The sequence below is a fragment of the Pleurodeles waltl genome, chromosome 6 (assembly GCF_031143425.1).
Source record: "Pleurodeles waltl isolate 20211129_DDA chromosome 6, aPleWal1.hap1.20221129, whole genome shotgun sequence".
In the NCBI taxonomy this organism is placed as follows: domain Eukaryota; kingdom Metazoa; phylum Chordata; class Amphibia; order Caudata; family Salamandridae; genus Pleurodeles; species Pleurodeles waltl.
Window position 1 is genome coordinate 112,910,162 of NC_090445.1, and position 20,840 is coordinate 112,931,001.

At 45.3% G+C, this 20,840-nt stretch overlaps 1 protein-coding gene across 3 annotated transcripts in view; it reads right to left on the minus strand.

The window, feature by feature from the left end:
* MLLT6 (MLLT6, PHD finger containing) overlaps nucleotides 1-20,840 on the minus strand; it is a 396,940-nt gene that overhangs the window by 69,532 nt on the left and 306,568 nt on the right. For all 3 annotated transcript variants that reach the window (XM_069237485.1, XM_069237484.1, XM_069237483.1), the window contains 3 exons: nucleotides 14,301-14,367; nucleotides 13,345-13,484; nucleotides 12,376-12,564 (listed from right to left, as the gene is read on the minus strand). In XM_069237485.1, the coding sequence (XP_069093586.1) occupies nucleotides 12,376-12,564; nucleotides 13,345-13,484; nucleotides 14,301-14,367 (396 nt within the window). The remainder of the gene's footprint in view (nucleotides 1-12,375; nucleotides 12,565-13,344; nucleotides 13,485-14,300; nucleotides 14,368-20,840) is intronic.

Genomic DNA, 20,840 nt, shown 5'->3' on the forward strand with positions numbered 1-20,840 from the left:
TGACCCGATCCTGAATGTCTTAGATGAAGAACCCAGACAGGAGCATTTCTTCACACAGTCTGGCCATGCGTTACAGCATGGCCCTTCTGCGAGTGGATTTACTGCACTCTTGAGAATGTATTGGGGGGGGGGGGATTGCCAGAAGATTCAGGCTTGGCACTACTTCACATAACAATTCACAATGACTCAAATCAGTATGTTAGCCCTCCGGGGAGTAGGGTTGCCAGTTGCCAAGCAAGATATTGCTACCAACCAGACAAATCTGGACTCTCCATCCCTGGAGGTGTAGCGCCAGGGTTCAGAACACTATGACTCAGAGAAAGGGTAAGTCCTCAGAAGCTTTTTAAAATCTGTAGGGACTAGTGCAACTATAGAGGAATTGAACTTGAACACCCCCACTGGTCCACTTCAAGGGGTGGTATTGGGACCTTAAAGAAAATGACATGGGAATAACTGAGTAATCTGAAACCCCGTATTGATTTGAACTGTGCGCCAATGAAGCATGGCTGGTTGGCTGTATATGCCATGTTTTCAATTTAAATAAAAAAAATACAATACTGTGTTTTATTTTAAAAAAATATACAAATTATTTATTTGTAACTTTAATAGTACAGTTTACACAGGTACAGTGTCTGCCTCGCAATGTGTCAATGCCATACCACACTATTCTGGACAATGATCACAATTCTATAAAGATTATGTATATAGGATGTATCTAGTTTTAAGGAGCATTCTACTTTTATTTTAACAGGAACATCTAAAACATGACTCCCTCTGCACAGAACTGTCTGGTTTGTGTTGTGTCCAACTAAAACCAGACTACAGAAATAAGGATGTGATCCAAGACATGGAGATATGTAACTGAGAAAGTGCACTCTATTGCGAGTTTTCTCAATTTCAAAATACACTTTTGTCATGCACCTCAGATTTACTAGACAATTGCTCTGCTTAAGTTTTCTAAGGCTGGGTACCATAATGCATTTGCAAAAAAATCTGAGGACGTGGTTCACATGTTTTGGAGCCTTTCTGCAATCTTCCCTTGAAGCAGAGCTCAAAATTTCTGAATGAGAACGAGCTCCATCGAAGCAGCAATTCATTTAAACAAGCACTGGCAGAATCAATCTGTCACACATTCTGGACTTATTCATTACGCTAATGCTTTTCGCCAATACTATGTAGCAAGGACAAAAAAAGGTTTTAAAAAATTAAGTTGATGCGACTGCAGTGACTAGTTACATCATATTGTTGGCATGTGCATCTCCTTTACGATAAAGTAGGCACCCCACTCACAATGGGCAAAAAACATAATTTTAAGTGCGTGCAGGTGCTTTTAACGTAGCGAAGCACCAATTGTGGTGCTCCAAAAAAACACAACTCACAAGGATGGGAAGCAATGGTGGGTCAGGAGGGGGAAGCAATGAGGAGTAGATGGGCATAAAACTGTCAGGTGGGGAAAGAGAGGAAAAGCAGCACACTAGGGTGAGAGCAACACGGGTGTGGGCAAGCGACAGAAGTGCACAAGAAAGAAAGCTAGAATGCAGGAATGAGTCTTTGGAAGGGGACAAGCACACAAGAGAGAGAGAGAGAGATAGAAAAGACAGACATTCTCGTGGAGTGCTTAAATAAAGAGAAACAAGTAGTTACCTAAAAAAAGTGGAACGATTAAAATCAGCCAATCAAAAAGATAATAAAGAGGCTGTGCGCCAGAGAGGGACAAAAAGAAACAGAGGAAGGAATCAATAAAAAGCAAGCAAATGACAATGACTACAAAATCAACTAATGGAAGCAGTGGGTTTAGTTTTTGCCTACTGTAAGTTCTTGGTATAGCACACAGTACTTATTTTGAAACTTGACAACTAAAAGCTACTTGGTAAGCATGATCTAACAAAAGGTTGAAAGTGTTACAATTTATTTTCCAACAGCAAGGAATTTCCAGAGATTGTGAATATGATACGGATAACCATGCTCGGGAACTAGGGTTTCAGGTAAGTAATTCTCTCTTCTCTAGCAATGGATCCTCCCCATAATTATATTCTTTTAGAAAACTTCTTCGCAGACCGGGAAGATTTTCAGGAAACCTTTTTAAAGGTTGTAGCTTTTCAACGCCAAAATCACAACCACCAAGAATGTACCAAAGTACATAATGCTGCTGTATAGCTGAGCACCAAGCCCTCCTGAACTGTATTTTAACTTCTCAAGTTTGTGTTTCCAAATTTTGAGTGTGGGTTTGTTATTGGTCCTACATAGTATTTTTCACAGGAAGTGATTTTAGTTGTTTTTCATCCTTGGGGTACAAGTCTAGCAGTATTTTCTCTTCCCCCACTAAAATTCTGACTGCTTTTGTTTTGCCCTACTTATAAATGCTCAATATGACAGAGGTAAAGAAGATGGGCATGCTATTTGTTAGTCCTGTCTGCAGCCTCACCTTCAGATGAAGCACTGCTGGGTTTGTATAGATTTGGGACTGAGATGCAGTCCGTACTGATACCCGTCACAGAGTTGCAATTAACTGTCCTCTGGCCTACAGCATACTGCTTTTGACTCAGAACTGAAAACTGAGAATACAGCGCTCTCAGGTTGATCAGGTTTCCAAATTCTTAAAGAAGGACGTCAGTTCCTTCTTTTGGATGTTGGACCAGATCAAATCATTGATACTTGTAATTCCTGTAGCTGCAGCAGCTGCATTGAACATCCCAAAAAAGTCCAAATCTAGCCTGTCTACAGAATGTGCACTGGGAGAAAGGAGACAGCATGGTTTAAACAATCATTTGCAATGCAATAAGTCTTGCCTTTGCGAGAGTTAGAGCTACTGGCATTGTAAATTATAATGTCTTTTAGCTATGTACTTTTCGTTACCTATGTCGTCGCTTCGGTGCCAACACATTACTGAATTGCGAGCGCTGCGTCTGTGCCGGCGTGACTTAATGGCCAACAGGAAGTGTGAAAGTGAGAGGCACAATCTGACCTTAGCTCAGGAAAATATGGCAACTAAAAAGCTAACTGAAGGAGGATCATATTGCGCATGTGCTAGACCAAGACACAGAGAAAAAGACTGTGCTGCACATGCATGTTTATATGTGAACAGCGGGACCTGTGTCTGTGGAAATGCATGGTCCAGATTAGTAAAACATTAAGCTGCACCATGCGGTAGGTAGCTGCATAATAAAGCACACTAAATATGAAAACAAAACATGAGTACTAATAGGAAGTGCTCGCCCCAATTTACAACATGAGGCCACTGTGGTGTGTGATAAATCACAGCGTCTGTGAAGCAGCCGAGAGTGAGCTTGTGAATAAACCCTAGGGCATGGAGAATGGGAGGGGTGAGAAGAAATAGTAGTACCTGATCAAAGTGGATGGCCACTAATTAAGGGGAATTCATCTGTAGTTGAGCAGTGCTCCTCAGCTACAAACGGAAGTAATGTATCTGGTGGCCCAACCAACCAGCAAAGAATAGCGACCCTGGAGTGAACCTATGGGAAGCAGCAGGTGGGATCAAATACCTTTTAGTAAATACAACATGTCTTGCAGAAAGCGCATGCATGCTGCCAAGCTCAACCTAAAAACAACTTGTATCACTGAATGTGGGGGGGTTCCCTGTTACTATAACAACGGAAGGATACTGGATGGATAAGCAATGAGTAAATGTTCTCTGGTAGGGCTCTTGGACCACAAAATCACAACTCGCTGAACACGATCCGGCCAACCAAAGACTGGCATTATACCCAGAACTGGTCATCGCAAGATGTCCTAAACTTTAAGCAGGGATGCAAAATCCAGGAGCCGAATGCTGAGGCATGCCCAGGCTGCCAACAGTGCTACAGGGCCATGGTAATGCAGATTGTGCTCTATACAAATGCCAAACAAAACAACATAAAAAACCCAAGTAAGCAGATTTGATAGTGGTGTATTACCTGCTTTTGAGCCAGCGATTTTGAAAGTTTACCTGTAATTGGCTACTGTGATTTTGAAAGGTTACCTATATTGGGAGTGAGGAATTACTTTTGTGTAACAATGGATGTTGAATGGACATATTTGTGATGTGGCAGTAACAGTGGAGGGTTAGCAGCATGATGTGTCAGGGAATGCAAAAAGGTATCTGTGTGTTGAGGCAATGATAGTGGATGATTGCTGTGCTATGGACAGTTATGGCAGTGGACCCATGTCGATGTAGTGTAAGTGATGGATTAACGTGAATTCGGGTACTTAATGGCCAAGTATCTTTAGGTGGTAATTGTGAGGGAGCAGACTTTTCTCTCTGCTCCACAGAAGTTCGGCTAGCCACGTGCTGTGTAGGGCGGCCATCTGTCTGGGTCTAATTAGAAAAACTGGAATTTAAGCTAAGAGGAAACATCTGCGCATAAGGACCCTTATGCTGTTTGGTCTAGATAAATCTTTGGTTGCTTAGAGGAAACATTGTTAGCACAGAGGGTTCTATTATGCTCCAGTGGTGTGAATATTTTATACAGCACTGTTCGAAAGAAATTATTATGGAGCGATTAATTGGAAATCCAGTAGGTATATCTATACACGTTCTGCATCGTTTAAGACATTTTTTAAGGTTAAAAAAAGACGGCAATTAAAATCATACTTAAAAGTATTGTTAACAGATTTTAAAAATTTGACAAATGTATTTTCTTGGAATTTTGATGTTGTTTTATGTTTTGCATTTATAATTTTAACTGTAAGTTTCCTTGGGTTAATTTTACTTGAGCCAAACGTGGTAACAATAAAAATACATGGTTTATGTGTAGAGCAAAAATGTGGCAAGCCTAGTCTAGGGCTAGGGCAGTGAAAACCGTTGGATGCCTCGATATTGGTGTCTCAGGAAGTAAAGCTAAGAATGTTCAGCTTGTAACGAGGACTGTCCTAGGACACACATGCTGTGTGGCCACAGACGCCAAATTATTAGCTGTGTTTCTCGTGTTCTCTATGGTGTCCAACTTACTCCATGTCAAGGGGCACACTGTTTCCAGTAATGGACTTTTGTGCTACAAATCCATTGATATCAGGAGCGTTAGTGTAATTAGGTCAATGAAAGCAAAACAAAACTACAGCACCCAGAATGCGTCAGTTTGTCACATAAAACCCCAGAACTGTGAATTATGTCTATGGTCACTTGAACTTAGCTGAGCAATACCAAATTGTCACTAGGCTAACATATTTCAATTGCTGGGGTTTTGTTTAATATATCAATGCAGTTTAGTGAGAGCTGCACTCATTAGAACCAAGTCCCTAAAACAATGGTTCGTAAAGGAAATGTCACAAATGTTAAGTTGTAGCGTTGGTGCAATGGACTCCCCCGGTCTATGTGGACAGTAGCAGTGATGTTGGACGCTAACCTGTGTGCTATGGATTTTGACAGGATAGTTACTGCGGTGAGTTCTGCCCCAACTGGAGTAGGCTATACGTGCGCTCTGGTCATGTAATGAGCGGACCCAAATGCCTGTTTTCACACTATAAATGCTGTCACTAAAGCTCCACGATACAATATTCTAAAATGTAAAATGTTTTCAAATATTCATGTATGTAATCAATCAATCAGTGTATTTGTAGAGCGCACTACCACCTGTGAGGGTCTCGAGGCACTGGGGGGGGGGGGGGGTTGTGAGAATGTAATGGAACAACAGGAAGCTAGGCTCCCAGGCAGTATTTATTTATGTTGTTTCGGTTCAAGAAAACATATTAGTCAGGCCGGAGTTATTAAAGTCACATGTAATATAAGCGGAAGGGGAATGCGGTGCGCTGGAATTTCTGCAGATTAATCAGACTTTTTGCATATATTACCTTTCTTGATGGCGCATACATTATTATTCCCCCTGTGTTAATAAAGTGCGCATTAAATGCAGTTGGACACATCTCCTTATATTTCAGCTGCGGATACAGCGGCCTTGCGCACCAGATACATGATGTCAACAGAAGCCAGGGATGCTGGAGGCAGTAATAGAGAAGTTTTACCTGTAACCCGGTTTGTCTAGAGAGGTCCTACCAGTGACCTGACTCGTCTAGCTATAGAGAGGTCTTACCAGTGAGCGTTCAGAAGCAATTAAAAAAATATACATTTGAACATCAAGCATGGCGTTGAGAGGATCGCAGCTGGGATTAAAAGGAAAACCGAAACCAAACGGGAGGAGGGACCATCATACGCTGTAGATGGAGGAAGCGTGACATAGTGTGATGGCCAACAAAAATGTTCTCTTAGCGAAATCCCCTGGGCGGGAACTTAGCATGCAAAAGGAGGGACATTTAGCAAAATGACCAATAAAAAGGAAGCATATAACACAAGCACAACAAAGAACGAATGGCAAGAGTGGGCATGGTTAAAAGCCCACATTGAATACAACAAGTCTTGCAGACATTGCTGCCAAGCTCAACTAAAAATATAAACCTAGTTCACAGACAAGTAGCAGAAAGTGAGTCATATCTCACTGCAAACACAAATATAAAAAAGGTCAACCTAGGTCTGAACAAGTTCAAAGGTGCTTTCTCCAGTTCCAAAAGATGTTCTTCCATCTTTGGTACTTTCTACCTCTGTATCAATCAACGTTATTTTAGGTTCAGAAAAGTAGTTAAATCAATCGATGAGCCCACTCAATACCATCAGATGAGTCATATGGTACCAACATAAAAATGAGGCTTAAACGCTGACTGCTGAATTCAGCAGGATGATGAGGCTCTTTATCTAAGCTATTCTTTTTTTATAATGTGAATATTCTTCCATATTTTAAGCAGATTATTCAACCTAATTTGTGTCAAGGACTGCCAATTTATTTGACTATTCAGGTCCTCAGAACCCTGGCTTTCAAAAGTATACCACAATACAGAGAATGCAGATTACTCCCTCAGTGCTTTTTGACAACTGTTGTTTTTGCCAGATTTAATATCTACTCTACTGAAAACAGTAAGGAAGACACAATAACAAAACTGGTGAACCAAAGAAAAGATTTGGCAAAACAAATGTATGATGCTTTCATTAAATTTAATAAGTTGGATCAGCCTCTTCATGCACTGTCAGAATTAACTGAGACAAAATATGATTTGCCTTATTCAGGTCCTCAACAAATGCTTGCTCTTACTCAGACAAGTGAAGTTGCAGATAGGTGACTCTTACAGCTAAAACTTAAGAAGGACGTACACGGGTCCACTCTTGGGGCACTGAAAAATGTTAACACAAACAGATTCTGATTCACCAGGCAAATTCTGTGATGTCAAAGATCATGCAGGCTTAGTATCGTCAGGTGTTACTGCAAGAGTGACTCCTGCTTTAACGTAACCAGTATTGACAATGGAGAGATCTTGGGTTAAGAAGTTGCTACTTAAATGTAATAGACTTCACTCTAACAAACACAGATCCACCAAAGATGAGCCCTTAATTAGTATGGACAATTTACCAGTGCAGATAGTTTTTGTCACAGCATCTCTGGGCAAGAGGAGAGGTCCAGCTCCTACACAGCCTTTTTATTTGGGCAAGGAATCTCAAGTGTGGCAGCCTTTAAGTCCAAAAATATTAATCGGCAAGCACATTTTTTCCCTTATGCAGAATAATACTGCAACTGTAATGCCTTGCCAATATATTTTAAGAAACATTCTACAGAGTGCTATTTATAAATACAAAAATGTTTTCACCATACACTTCATGCTCACTGTTAATGTAAATTGAGGTGAATGTGAAAGCAGAGCTCATTCATGGAGGTTATCAGACACAAAATAAACTCAAAACAAAGTATTATATACTCTTAAAGTTCTGTAACGAACACCACAGAAAGATAAAATGCATCCCCTTTTCAATGTTCATAAAATAAAATTCCCATGTAATGTTTGCAAAGGAGGCCACATTTTGCTATGCCACTGTCACTCCCTGATGATATGGTGACGCAATATTAATTGTTGAATGTCGCCTTTGACTGCAAGACACTGACCCTCAAACACAACTGTTATCTACTTCCTTTTATATACACTTTTTTATTGCCTTTCCAAGTGTGGTAGGAGGAACCTGAAAAGGCAAATTTAGAAGGCTGAGGTGTTATTTTTCAAGATTGTTTTGTCACTATGAAAATCATATTAGAAAATCTTTCATGTTCAACCTAAAGACAGCCAATATTAGTACAGCTGGGGAAGATGTCTTTAGATCCTATTTTATAGGACCTTTGCTGTCACTGGAAATGAGAAACAAATATCAGAATCTTAGGACCTGTATGAAAAAGAATCTCAGCATAAAACAGCCCAGGAGTTTTGTATTATGCGCCCTAAATAGCAACAACATAAATATTCTGGTTAGGGGTTGAAACTCCTAGTGCTTTTATGGTTTAATGATGTACTGCTGGGGACTGATATACTTCAGTGTTTTGAAGAAGGAAATTTCATTAAGCTTTTAAAACCTGGGAGTAAGAAAGAACCCGAGAGTTGAGGCTTATTCAGATGTGTAGTTCTATTAAATCTTGATTATAAAATCCCAATGAAGATCCTTTAAGATTGCCTGGTATGGTAAGGAATATTGTAAACCACAATCAACCCAAATACACTCCGGGTCAGTTATTAGCCTTCACTAATGATTATCTTTGGGAGACAACTTATTTAGCGAAATGCCTCCAACTTCTTTCAACCGTTTGGTCTTGGATGCCCCAAAAATATTTGACCTGGTGAATTGGGATTTTTTGGGAGAGGTCTTAGAGCCTGTGACCTATCCTACACAGTTTAACAAGTTCATAAAGGCCCCTATACCAGCAATCAAAGGCAGAAATCATGATTAATGAGGAATCGGTTGGTGAGATTCCAACAGAAAGGAGCACCCAGCAAGAATGATTGTTGACTTCTGTAGGAAGCTGGCCCTTTATGTAGTATGTGAATACCGTTAGTGGAGAGGGCTTGCTATGTAATCCCAAAGTGCTCTATTTAGGGCAGTGTTATCAAGCAGTCTTGGGCTTTGTGATGCTATCTGTAATTTATCCCTGACTCCATCTTGACCACTGACTCCGTTTTGTGCTTAGCTTCACACACTGTCAGGTGTTTTTCCGCGCACAGTTTGTGCAATGTTTTCGCTCTTTCTCACTGAAGAATGAATACATAACATGGGGGAGTGAAGAGCACAACTGGTAAGATGTACAAAGCTAAGAATGTTTACGGTAAGGCAGGAAACAGCTCGGTCTTGGAAAATCACCGTGAGACTTGGCCAACCCCTTGCATGTTCGTTTCAACACTGACCTGCTATGGCCAACAGCTGAACAACAACTCGCCGTAGAGGGGGAGGGATTGTCTAGAATTCTCCTCTCCAACTTGTTTAAGGTATATAAGAGGTGAGCTTGACGACCGGGGACAGACTGAACTCATTCCAGGAGGGGGACACCTTTGCCTGGTTCTTTCCCATTGAGGTTAGTTATCTCTTTCGCAGTTGACTGGGTTCACGACTTGCTGTTGGCAAAGAGAGGAGTGACTTACATATATTGCATGCAGTGTTAGGGGACAAAGCCACATGCTGCGTGCCAAGTCGTGTTTTCACTTTTGACTGCACCAAGACACGCAGTCTGCAAAGCAGCCTGTCATGTCCTTGTGAAGGGGTCCCTTAGGGTGACACAATTCGTGCTGCAGCCCTTAGGGACCCTCTTTAGTACCCAAGGCCCTAGGTACCAGGGGTACTATTTACTAGTGGGGGTGCTAAAGGTTTTGCCAAACTGTGTAGTTTTGGGAAAGTGATCTGGCACTGGGGACATAGCTAGCAGGAACCCAGTGCACTTTCAGTCGAAATTACATCAGATACCATGCAAAAAGTGTGGGGGAGGGGGTGTAACCATGTCAGAAAGAGGCACATTCCCACATCTTTGCTATGTGCTTTTTATTGAATGACTGTCTCATTACATTAGTCTATAAGAGGAGTCAATCAGGGGATCCATGTAGGTGCCCAGAACTATGAAAATAAGAACGTGTGCTGACTATATGGCCCATTTTCATATACAAAAGAGTAAAACATAATACCAGTTGTCTGACATCATTAATCAATAGTTTAAAAATATTGGGATACAAGATTAACGTCACTAAGTTGGAAGCCCTGTTTATCAACTACAGCCAAATAGATTAGCCAATACAATTTCAAAACATAACTGGGAACATTATTGATAGGTGAAATGGATCATCTCAATTATGGCAGATTACTGTTTCAGTTGAAATGAGATTTTGAAATCAGTGCATGGAATACCAGACAAACTAGAATACTGGGAGATGTTCTGGCCCATCATCGAACAGTGTGTTATGGGGAATACCAAGCCATGATGTTTAACAGCGAGTTGCAGTACAGAGAGGCACACCATATGAATGTGACACCACATTAGACAACTGAGGACTATAAAGCCACACCATACTATGATGGAATTGGGGAGATAGTGAGAGACATATAAAGTCACAGAATAATTGAGCTGTGACCACTTAGGCAAACTATGGTTGTGACAGCAGTAGGGCTACACACTGTACCTGGGGGTTATTAGAAGAGGCAACAGCATCTAGACTCTATAACCTAGCAAGGTTCCAAGCGAGTTAGTATCAAAACATTAACATAAAACACATGAATATTCGGGTGGTGCAGACCTACTTTCTCCACACGGCATACCTCACTCCCGACAGGTTGCATAGAGTTGGCCTCCTGCCCCACGCTAACTATCCTTGTTGTGCAGGCCATAGTGCTGACTTTTTTCGTATGGTGTGGACTTGCCCAGACATAGCAACCTACTGGCCGGCGATGGTAAAGGACATCTCCAGAGTCTTACAGGTGGAGGTCGAGGTCGACCCGTTACCTATTTTATTGGGAGCTCTTGAGGGGGTGGGGTCCAACAGAGCGGACCGGTCATTTGTGGGGATGGCCTGTTTAGTGGCCAAAAGAGACATCGCAGCGAGTTGGAAAGTAGAAACTGCCCCCGCGATCGCGAAGTGGCCCAAGGGGGTAGACTGGTGCACCCAGCAAGAGAAACTGGTTTATGAAGCGAGGGGCTGTCCAGCCAAGCATGACAGAGTGTGGGGGAAGTGAATGGGGACCTGGGGAGATTGTGTAGCAGGCATCTCTTCAATGTAAGAATGTTGTGTGCCTTGTCTTTGACTACAATGATGGTTCTTGAACGTATACCTGTGCTATATGCTCAAATTGACCTGTGTAGTTTTGGTCTGCAGAGTGTAATCGTGACCTGTTGGGTTGCATGCTGTTATATAAAACGAATAAAAATTTCTTAGCAAAAAACACATTAATATTACCCCTCACCTCAAGAAACTCCACTGGCTCCCTATGCAGAAAAGATGTCAATTCAAGATGCTGATCCACACCTACAAAACCCTGCACAACGAAGGACCTGCCTACAGCAACCACCGCCTGAACTTCCACCAACACTCCAGACACCTATGCTCCGCCTCCCTCTCCCTCGCATATACACCCCACATCTGCCTAAGCAACAGTGGAGGACGCTCCTTCTCCTACCTTGCAGGTAAATCCTAGAACAACCTTCCCCTGCACCTCCGGACCTCCACCTCTCTCAAATTCTGGAAGGCTCTCAAGACCTGGCTATTTAACTGATCCCACCAAAAGCAGCAAGACCCTAGGTGCCTGGATACCCTCACGGATGATTAGCCACGCTTTATAAATCCTGCTTGATGGACTGAATAGCTGTGTAAAACCAGTTTCCCTTTTAATACAGCCCATTTGTGACCCCACTATTCATTTAATAAGAGACCAAAGTCACTCATCAACTTTAATAACTGATTGTGGCTGAATTGTGACGTTGCCATCCCTGCGGCCAAGCAGCAGACACTATAAAAGCTTATTCGCTAATCAGCATTACAAGTGTTATTTAAAGAAGTCATGAAAAAGAAAGCTGGTGTTTCTTCCTTATCCACAATGTGCTCTTGATAATTCAGACACTGACTGTAGGTGGCCATTACATCCGTTTCAAAAGTGACATTTTAATCTACTTAATTTTAAACTGCATCACTGCATGTTTATTTTCATAGTCCCCAATCTAGTTTTATTCTATATATTTCTTTCATAAGGGGGAGCACAAGATCTAGGATTTGAAAAAGGGATGGTATGTACCATATGGAACAAACGTCTGACTGCTGTATGTGAAAACGTCATAATCGAACTGGACCCTCATTCCGCCACATGGTCTCAGGCCTCCTTTGTGGCTTGCAATATCCTTACAAAGTACAGATGGGAGGGCAGGAGGCCTTAATATCACATGTAATTACCCAACAGCTTGGTGGCTCAATATGTGCCACTCAGCTGCATCTTCCATATTACATCACTATCTTACCCAAACACGTAAAACACACAAAATCTCGGCTATGAGACTAAAGCCCTAAAGCTACCATCAAAAAACACCCATGTGGCACCAGAAGCCTTACCACTGGGAGGTAGAAGACTGTGTTGGTGAAGGGTAGGTCCATTGCTGGTGCTGACTACTGGGAACGGCACAGACAGCTGGATGTTGAGATGTTGTAGGCGCTCCTTCTTGGCGGTCAGACTCATAATCTGCTCCTGGAGGCTCTGGTTCTCCTTTTGCAGCGAATGAAGAGCTTTCAACATTTCTACAACTGACAGGAGAAACAGGGTGATCAGGGACCACAAGATGCAGGAAGAGTGATGGAAGATAGTAGAGTTCGGTGGAGGGAGAGAAACGAGTGAAAAGTGGACGAAGACAGGTGGACAGAGAGCAGAAGTAACATGAGGGAGAGGGAGATTTTAAAAAGTGACAGGAGGGGTGACACCAGAAGATGAATGCATTGAATGAGAACGAGGAATTAAGAGAGAAGGCAAACAAGGAGGAGGGTGGGAAGGTCAGAGAAAAAGAGAATTGAAAGCAGGGGTTAAGGCTGAATATAGACAGGCGAGTGAACATCAGAAGTGGAAGACAGCAAAGCAAAAGCTTAGAAGAGTAGATAGAAAACAAAAAGAGATGATGGCTTAGAAGAAAAGGAGTGTTAACACACAACAGAGCACTCTCCATTGTGATATGTTCGAGAAGTGTTTTACAATGAACTTGAAGGTCAGTGAGTGAAAACATACAGAGACTACACAAATATAGAGGAGGGAAAGCTACAACAATGAGGTGAAGAAGTACAATCCACTGAAAGTAGATCTATCTCTATTTCAAACTAAGTACAGATCACACAAACACATTTTAATGAGTACCTAGACAGGGGAGTGAGAGAAGAGTTACCCACCAGGTAGGTCAGAGTAAACTGGGAAAGCAAGCGAAGGTCAAGGATGATCAGTAGGTGGACACACATGAGGGTGCAAGAGGAAGTGTGAGAAGGTTCAGAATGGCACATGGTGTCCGTGGGTACTGCCATCAGACCCTGCTGCATACTCACTGTTCACACCAGCCTCCCCGTTGCCTTGTTTCTCCAGGAGCTGCTCGATGCTGGGGGTTGACGGTGGGGCATTTTCAGGTTGGGTGCTGCTGCAGGAGATGGTCTGATCAAACACCGTTGGGAGACTGCTGATGGGAGACCTGTGCATCGAAGTCAAATTGAGTAAATCAATTACAAACAACCTGTAACCCCCACCCCCTTTATGCTACACAGACAGGACACTGTCTCTGTTAATCTAATCTCTGGAGTGCCAACCTTCGCACCCTGGAAAGGGGTTGCCTTTACCCCTCTCTCCCCAGGGCTCTCTACTGGAAGGAGTTATTTTTCCACCTCCCACCCCAAAGATCCCTCTTCTACTTCTTCCTCAATCCCTCTCGCACAAGAGCTCCCTCTGTCCACAACTGGAAGAGGCTGTCTCCATCTCTTCCCCGGGGCACCTTCTTCTTTACACGAAGGTGTGGTCTCTCAGTGTCCCCTTTCACCTCGGAAGTGGGCCCACAAGAAGGGCCGACATTCTGCCCCTCTCACCCCAAAAAGTTGGAGGGTGGGGTCTCCATTTCCTCCATCATCTGGTTTACTTTACCCCACAGGGAGAAAGGGATGCCTCAGATGAGTGTCACCGATCAAATAAAGAAATGCTTGCTTGAGATTGTCGCCGGGGCAGCCCTCTCTCGCCCACTCACAGTACCTCACTCTTTAAGGTGGGTCTTCGTGGGTTTCTGCAATCCTCTCCTTTGAGGGGCTCACTCTGAGCACTCACAGAGGGTCGGGTATCCATCTGGTTCCAGCCCCACTGCCCCACACTGATGCGGTCTGCGTTCTTTCCCACCTCAAACATGACACCAACCTTTTATAGCTGCTCTTTAATTCTGCTGCAGCTATGCCCTGTTCTCTCCTACTTTAGACGTCAGAAAGTGATTGGTAAAACAAATGTGCAAAATATAACGAGAATTTACATTGAGGACAGACTTTCTCTCGGGGAGCTCCCTCGGCACACAAAACTGCAGTTTTCCACGTCAGGATCTGAAAAGAACAAGTAAAAAATAAAAGTACACTTTAAAAATGCATATTAAAGGTAGTGAGAGCCAATCTGGATGCTGGTCACAGCTTTATCAACTTTGTGGTTTGTGTTTCTTCAAGCGTGGGAGTGAAAGTAAAAGCTATGTGAATAAAACAGAAATATATTTGTGAAATAAGGTTCGGGGTAGAGAAGGATAAAAATTAAACGTAAAGTATGAATACGTTTAACATTGTAAGAGGCATTTTTGTGAGAAGGATAAAGCTCTGCAACCTTTAAATATGCCTCGATGCTACTGCTGGTGGTGAAACATAAATCGTTTTTCGCCAAAAGTATGAGGTTCAGTCGTTCTCATGACCTCAATGAATGGCTGGCACCAACCCAACTTTTTAAAAACGAAACTTAATCACGTTGAGAGAGGGGTTAGTAGATTATTGTGGAGTAATATTCACCACATCTGAGTCAACACAATGTAAAGAGGTTGCTAAATCACGCAGGCCTGTGTTTTAGGACTGCCTTCTGATCGAGAGCTTAAGGGGGCTCCAGCTGGTATCCTTCTTTATATGTTGTGACGGCACAGCAAAGTGCAAAATGTGCTTTAAGTCAGAAATAAATTGATGTGAACAGGTTTTACAAGGCATTTTTATTGCATTTTTTAATAACCATGGAAAGATAACGTAAAGTAATATGTACTTCTGGAAAATATAATGACATATCTTGGTTCCTTTGAATTACCATTGTGTACAAAGAGGCTGAAGGAGTACTGTGGGTGGGAGGGAGTAGAACAGTGAGGTGAACATCAGGAGTGTGTATCAAGCATGAGTAAATAAGGCAAATGAAAGAAGACACATGCACTAGCCCCCAATGAGGAAGTAATGGATTGTTTGTGCAAACGCTGATAGTGATATATGCAGTGCTGAGGCTGCGGGGAGCGAGGGAAGGCACATGAGCAATGCGGTGTATAGAGAAGGCGAGGCCTCTGCAGCAGACAGGATAGGAGTAGTGCGGTATGCGTATATGCGGCAGGGTGGGAGAGGGATGAGAGGATAGGAGTAGCGCGGAATGCGTATATGCAGCAGGGTGGGAGAGGGATGAGAAGATAGGAGTAGCGCGGTAGGAGTATATGCAGCACGGTGGGAGAGGGATGAGAGGATAGGAGTAGCTCGGTATGCGTATATGCAGCAGGGTGGGAGAGGGATGAGAAGATAGGAGTAGCGCGGTAGGAGTATATGCAGCAGGGTGGGAGAGGGATGAGAGGAAAGGAGTAGCGTGGTAGGAGTATATGCAGTAGGGTGGGAGAGGGATGAGAGGATAGGAGTAGTGCGGTATGCGTATTTGCAGCACGGTGGGAGAGGGATGAGAGGATAGGAGTAGCGCGGTATGCGTATATACAGCAGGGTGGGAGAGGGATGAGAAGATAGGAGTAGCGCGGTAGGAGTATATGCAGCACGGTGGGAGAGGGATGAGAGGATAGGAGTAGCGCGGTATGCGTATATGCAGCAGGGTGGGAGAGGGATGAGAAGATAGGAGTAGCGCGGTAGGAGTATATGCAGCAGGGTGGGAGAGGGATGAGAGGAAAGGAGTAGTGCGGTAGGAGTATATGCAGCAGGGTGGGAGAGGGATGAGAGGATAGGAGTAGCGCGGTATGCGTATATGCAGCAGGGTGGGAGAGGGATGAGAGGAAAGGAGTAGTGCGGTAGGAGTATATGCAGCAGGGTGGGAGAGGGATGAGAGGATAGGAGTAGCGCGGTATGCGTACATGCAGCAGGGTGGGAGAGGGATGAGAGGATAGGAGTAGTGCGGTATGCATATATGCAGCAGGGTGGGAGAGGGATGAGAGGATAGGAGTAGTGCGGTAGGAGTATATGCAGCAGGGTGGGAGAGGGATGAGAGGAAAGGAGTAGTGCGGTAGGAGTATATGCAGCAGGGTGGGAGAGGGATTTGAGGATAGGAGTGTGCGGTAGGAGTATATGCAGCAGGGTGGGAGAGGGATGAGATAAAAGGAGTAGTTCGGTAGGAGTATATGCAGCGGGGTGGGAGAGGGATGAGAGAAAAGGAGTAGTGCGGTAGGAGTATATGCAGCAGGGTGGGAAAGGGATGAGAGGATAGGATTGTGCAGTAGGAGTATATGTAGTAGGGTGGGAGAGGGATGAGAGGATAGGAGTAGTGCGGTAGGAGTATATGCAGCAGGGTGGGAGAGGGATGAGAGGATAGGAGTAGTGCTATAGGAGTATGTGTAGTAGTGCGATAGGAGTATATGTAGTAGGGTGGGAGAGGGATGAGAGGGTAGGAGTGGTGCGGTATGCGTATATGCAGCAGGGTGGGAGAGGGATGAGAGGATAGAAGTAGTGCGGTAGGAGTATATGCAGCAGGGTGGGAGAGGGATGAGAGAAAAGGAGTAGTGCGGTAGGAGTATATGCAGCGGGGTGGGAAAGGGATGAGAGGATAGGAGTGTGCAGTAGGAGTATATGTAGTAGGGTGGGAGAGAGATGAGAGGATAGGAGTAGTGCGGTAGGAGTATATGCAGCAGGGTGGGAGAGGGATGAGAGGATAGGAGTAGTGCGGTAGGAGTATATGCAGCAGGGTGGGAGAGGGATGAGAGGAAAGGAGTAGTGCGGTAGGAGTATATGCAGCAGGGTGGGAGAGGGATTTGAGGATAGGAGTGTGCGGTAGGAGTATATGCGGCAGGGTGGGGGAGGGATGAGAGGAAAGGAGTGTGCGGTATGGAAGGGAAGGGCAGGGCAGGGAGCCAGGAGAGCATGTACGCAGCAGGCATTATAAAGGGGGAGACGCAAGGCATGTGAAAAGCAGAGGACGCAAGGACAGCGAGGATGTATACCGGGAGTGCATACCTAAGGACAGTAAGGCTATGTACAGGAGAATGTATACGGACAGTAAGAGTATGTCTGTGGATGGGGGCGTGGGAGGGAGGCACATGCAGCAGTGTATAAGGGAAGGCATACATGCAGTAGGGCGGAGAGGGAGGCACGTGTGCAGTAGTGTATAAAGGAAGGCATACGTGCAGTAGGGCAGAGAGGGAGGCAAGTGCAGCAGTGTATAAGGGAAGCATATGTGCAGTAGGGCGAAGACAGAGGCACATGTGCAGCAGCGTATAAGGGAAGGCATACGTGCAGTAGGGCGGAGAGGGAGGCACGTGAGCAGCGTATAAGGGAAGGCATATGTGAAGTAGGGCGCAGACGGAGGCACATGTGGAGCAGTGTATGAGGGGAATGAGAGAAGGCATAACTGGAGGAGGTCAGAGAGGGAGGCACATGTGCAGCAATGTATATGGAAAGACATGCATGCAGGCAGGGTGGAGAGGGAGGCATGTGTGCAGCAGTGTATAGGGGAAGGCATACGTGCAGTAGGGCAGAGAGGGGGCACGTGCAGCAGTGTATAAGGAAAGGCATACGTGCAGTAGGGCAGAGAGGGAGGCACGTGAGCAGCGTATAAGGGAAGGCATACGTGCAGTAGGGCGGAGAGGGAGGCACGTGAGCAGCGTATAAGGGAAGGCATATGTGCAGTAGGGCGCAGACAGAGGCACATGTGGAGCAGTGTATGAGGGGAATGAGAGAAGGCATAACTGGAGGAGGGCAGAGAGGGAGGCACATGTTGTAGGAAGTTGGCTCTGTATGTGCTATTTCAAAGTTAGGAATAGCATGCACAGAGTCCAAGGGTTCCCCTTAGAGGTAAAATAGTGGTAAAAAGAGATAATACTAATGCTCTATTTTGTGGTAGTGTGGTCGAGCAGTAGGCTTATCCAAGGAGTAGTGTTAAGCATTTGTTGTACACACACACAGACAATAAATGAGGTACACACACTCAGAGACAAATCCAGCCAATAGGTTTTGTATAGAAAAATATCTTTTCTTAGTTTATTTTAAGAACCACAGGTTCAAATTTAACATGTAATATCTTGTTTGAAAGGTATTGCAGGTAAGTACATTAGGAACTTTGAATCACTTCAATTGCATGTATACTTTTCAAGTTATTCACAAATAGCTATTTTAAAAGTGGACACAGTGCAATTTTCACAGTTCCTGGGGGAGGTAAGTTTTTGTTAGTTTTACCAGGTAAGTAAGACACTTACAGGGTTCAGTTCTTGGTCCAAGGTAGCCCACCGTTGGGGGTTCAGAGCAACCCCAAAGTTACCACACCAGCAGCTCAGGGCCGGTCAGGTGCAGAGTTCAAAGTGGTGCCCAAAACGCATAGGCTTCAATGGAGAGAAGGGGGTGCCCCGGTTCCAGTCTGCCAGCAGGTAAGTACCCGCGTCTTCGGAGGGCAGACCAGGGGGGTTTTGTAGGGCACCGGGGGGGACACAAGCCCACACAGAAATTTCACCCTCAGCGGCGCAGGGGCGGCCGGGTGCAGTGTTAGAACAAGCGTCGGGTTCGCAATGGAAGTCAATGAGAGATCAAGGGATCTCTTCAGTGCTGCAGGCAGGCAAGGGGGGGCTTCCTCGGGGAAACCTCCACTTGGGCAAGGGAGAGGGACTCCTGGGGGTCACGTCTGCAGTGAAAGTCCGGTCCTTCAGGTCCTGGGAGCTGCGGGTGCAGGGTCTTTTCCAGGCGCGGGACTTAGGTTTCAGAGAGTCGCGGTCAGGGGAAGCCTCGGGATTCCCTCTGCAGGCGGCGCTGTGGGGGCTCAGGGGGGACAGGTTTTGGTACTCACAGTCGTAGAGTAGTCCGGGGGTCCTCCCTGAGGTGTTGGTTCTCCACCAGCCGAGTCGGGGTCGCCGGGTGCAGTGTTGCAAGTCTCACGCTTCTTGCGGGGAGATTGCAGGGTTCTTTAAAGCTGCTCCTTTGGATAAAGTTGCAGTCTTTTTGGAGCAGGTCCGCTGTCCTCAGGAGTTTCTTGTCGTCGTCGAAGCAGGGCAGTCCTCAGAGGATACAGAGGTCGCTGGTCCCTTTGGAAGGCGTCGCTGGAGCAGAGTTCTTTGGAAGGCAGGAGACAGGCCGGTGAGTTTCTGGAGCCAAGGCAGTTGTTGTCTTCTGGTCTTCCTCTGCAGGGGTTTTCAGCTAGGCAGTCCTTCTTGTTGTTGCAGGAATCTAGTTTCTAGGTTCAGGGAGAGCCCTTAAATACTAAATTTAAGGGCGTGTTTAGGTCTGGGGGATTAGTAGCCAATGGCTACTAGCCCTGAGGGTGAGTACACCCTCTTTGTGCCCCCTCCCAAGGGGAGGGGGTCACATCCCTAATCCTATTGGGGGAATCCTCCATCTGCAAGATGGAGGATTTCTAAAAGTTAGAGTCACCTCAGCTCAGGACACCTTAGGGGCTGTCCTGACTGGCCAGTGACTCCTCCTTGATATTCTCATTATTTTCTCCGGCCTTGCTGCCAAAAGTGGGGGCCGGGGCCGGAGGGGGCGGGCAACTCCACTAGCTGGAGTGTCCTGCGGTGCTGTGACAAAGGGGTGAGCCTTTGAGGCTCACCGCCAGGTGTTACAGCTCCTGCCTGGGGGAGGTGTTAGCATCTCCACCCAGTGCAGGCTTTGTTACTGGCCTCAGAGTGACAAAGGCACTCTCCCCATGGGGCCAGCAACATGTCTCTAGTGTGGCAGGCTGCTAGAACCAGTCAGCCTACACAGATAGTCGGTTAAGTTTCAGGGGGCACCTCTAAGGTACCCTCTGTGGTGTATTTTACAATAAAATGTACACTGGCATCAGTGTGCATTTATTGTGCTGAGAAGTTTGATACCAAACTTCCCAGTTTTCAGTGTAGCCATTATGGTGCTGTGGAGTTCGTGTAAAACAGACTCCCAGACCATATACTCTTATGGCTACCCTGCACTTACAATGTCTAAGGTTTTGCTTAGACACTGTAGGGGCACAGTGCTCATGCACTGGTACCCTCACCTATGGTATAGTGCACCCTGCCTTAGGGCTGTAAGGCCTGCTAGAGGGGTGTCTTACCTATACTGCATAGGCAGTGAGAGGCTGGCATGGCACCCTGAGGAGAGTGCCATGTCGACTTACTCATTTTGTTCTCACTAGCACACACAAGCTGGTAAGCAGTGTGTCTGTGCTGAGTGAGGGGTCTCTTAGGGTGGCATAATACATGCTGCAGCCCTTAGAGACCTTCCCTGGCATCAGGGCCCTTGGTACCAGAGGTACCAGTTACAAGGGACTTATCTGGATGCCAGGGTGTGCCAATTGTGGAATCAATGGTACATTTTAGGTGAAAGAACACTGGTGCTGGGGCCTGGTTAGCAGGGTCCCAGCACACTTCTCAGTCAAGTCAGCATCAGTATCAGGCAAAAAGTGGGGGGTAACTGCAACAGGGAGCCATTTCTTTACACATGTGCAGCAATGTATATGGAAAGACATGCATGCAGGCAGGGTGGAGAGGGAGGCATGTGTGCAGCAGTGTATAAGAGAAGGCATACGTGCAGTAGGGCAGAGAGGGGGCACGTGCAGCAGTGTATACGGAAAGGCATACGTGCAGTAGGGCAGAGAGGGAGGCACGTGTGCAGCAGTGTAT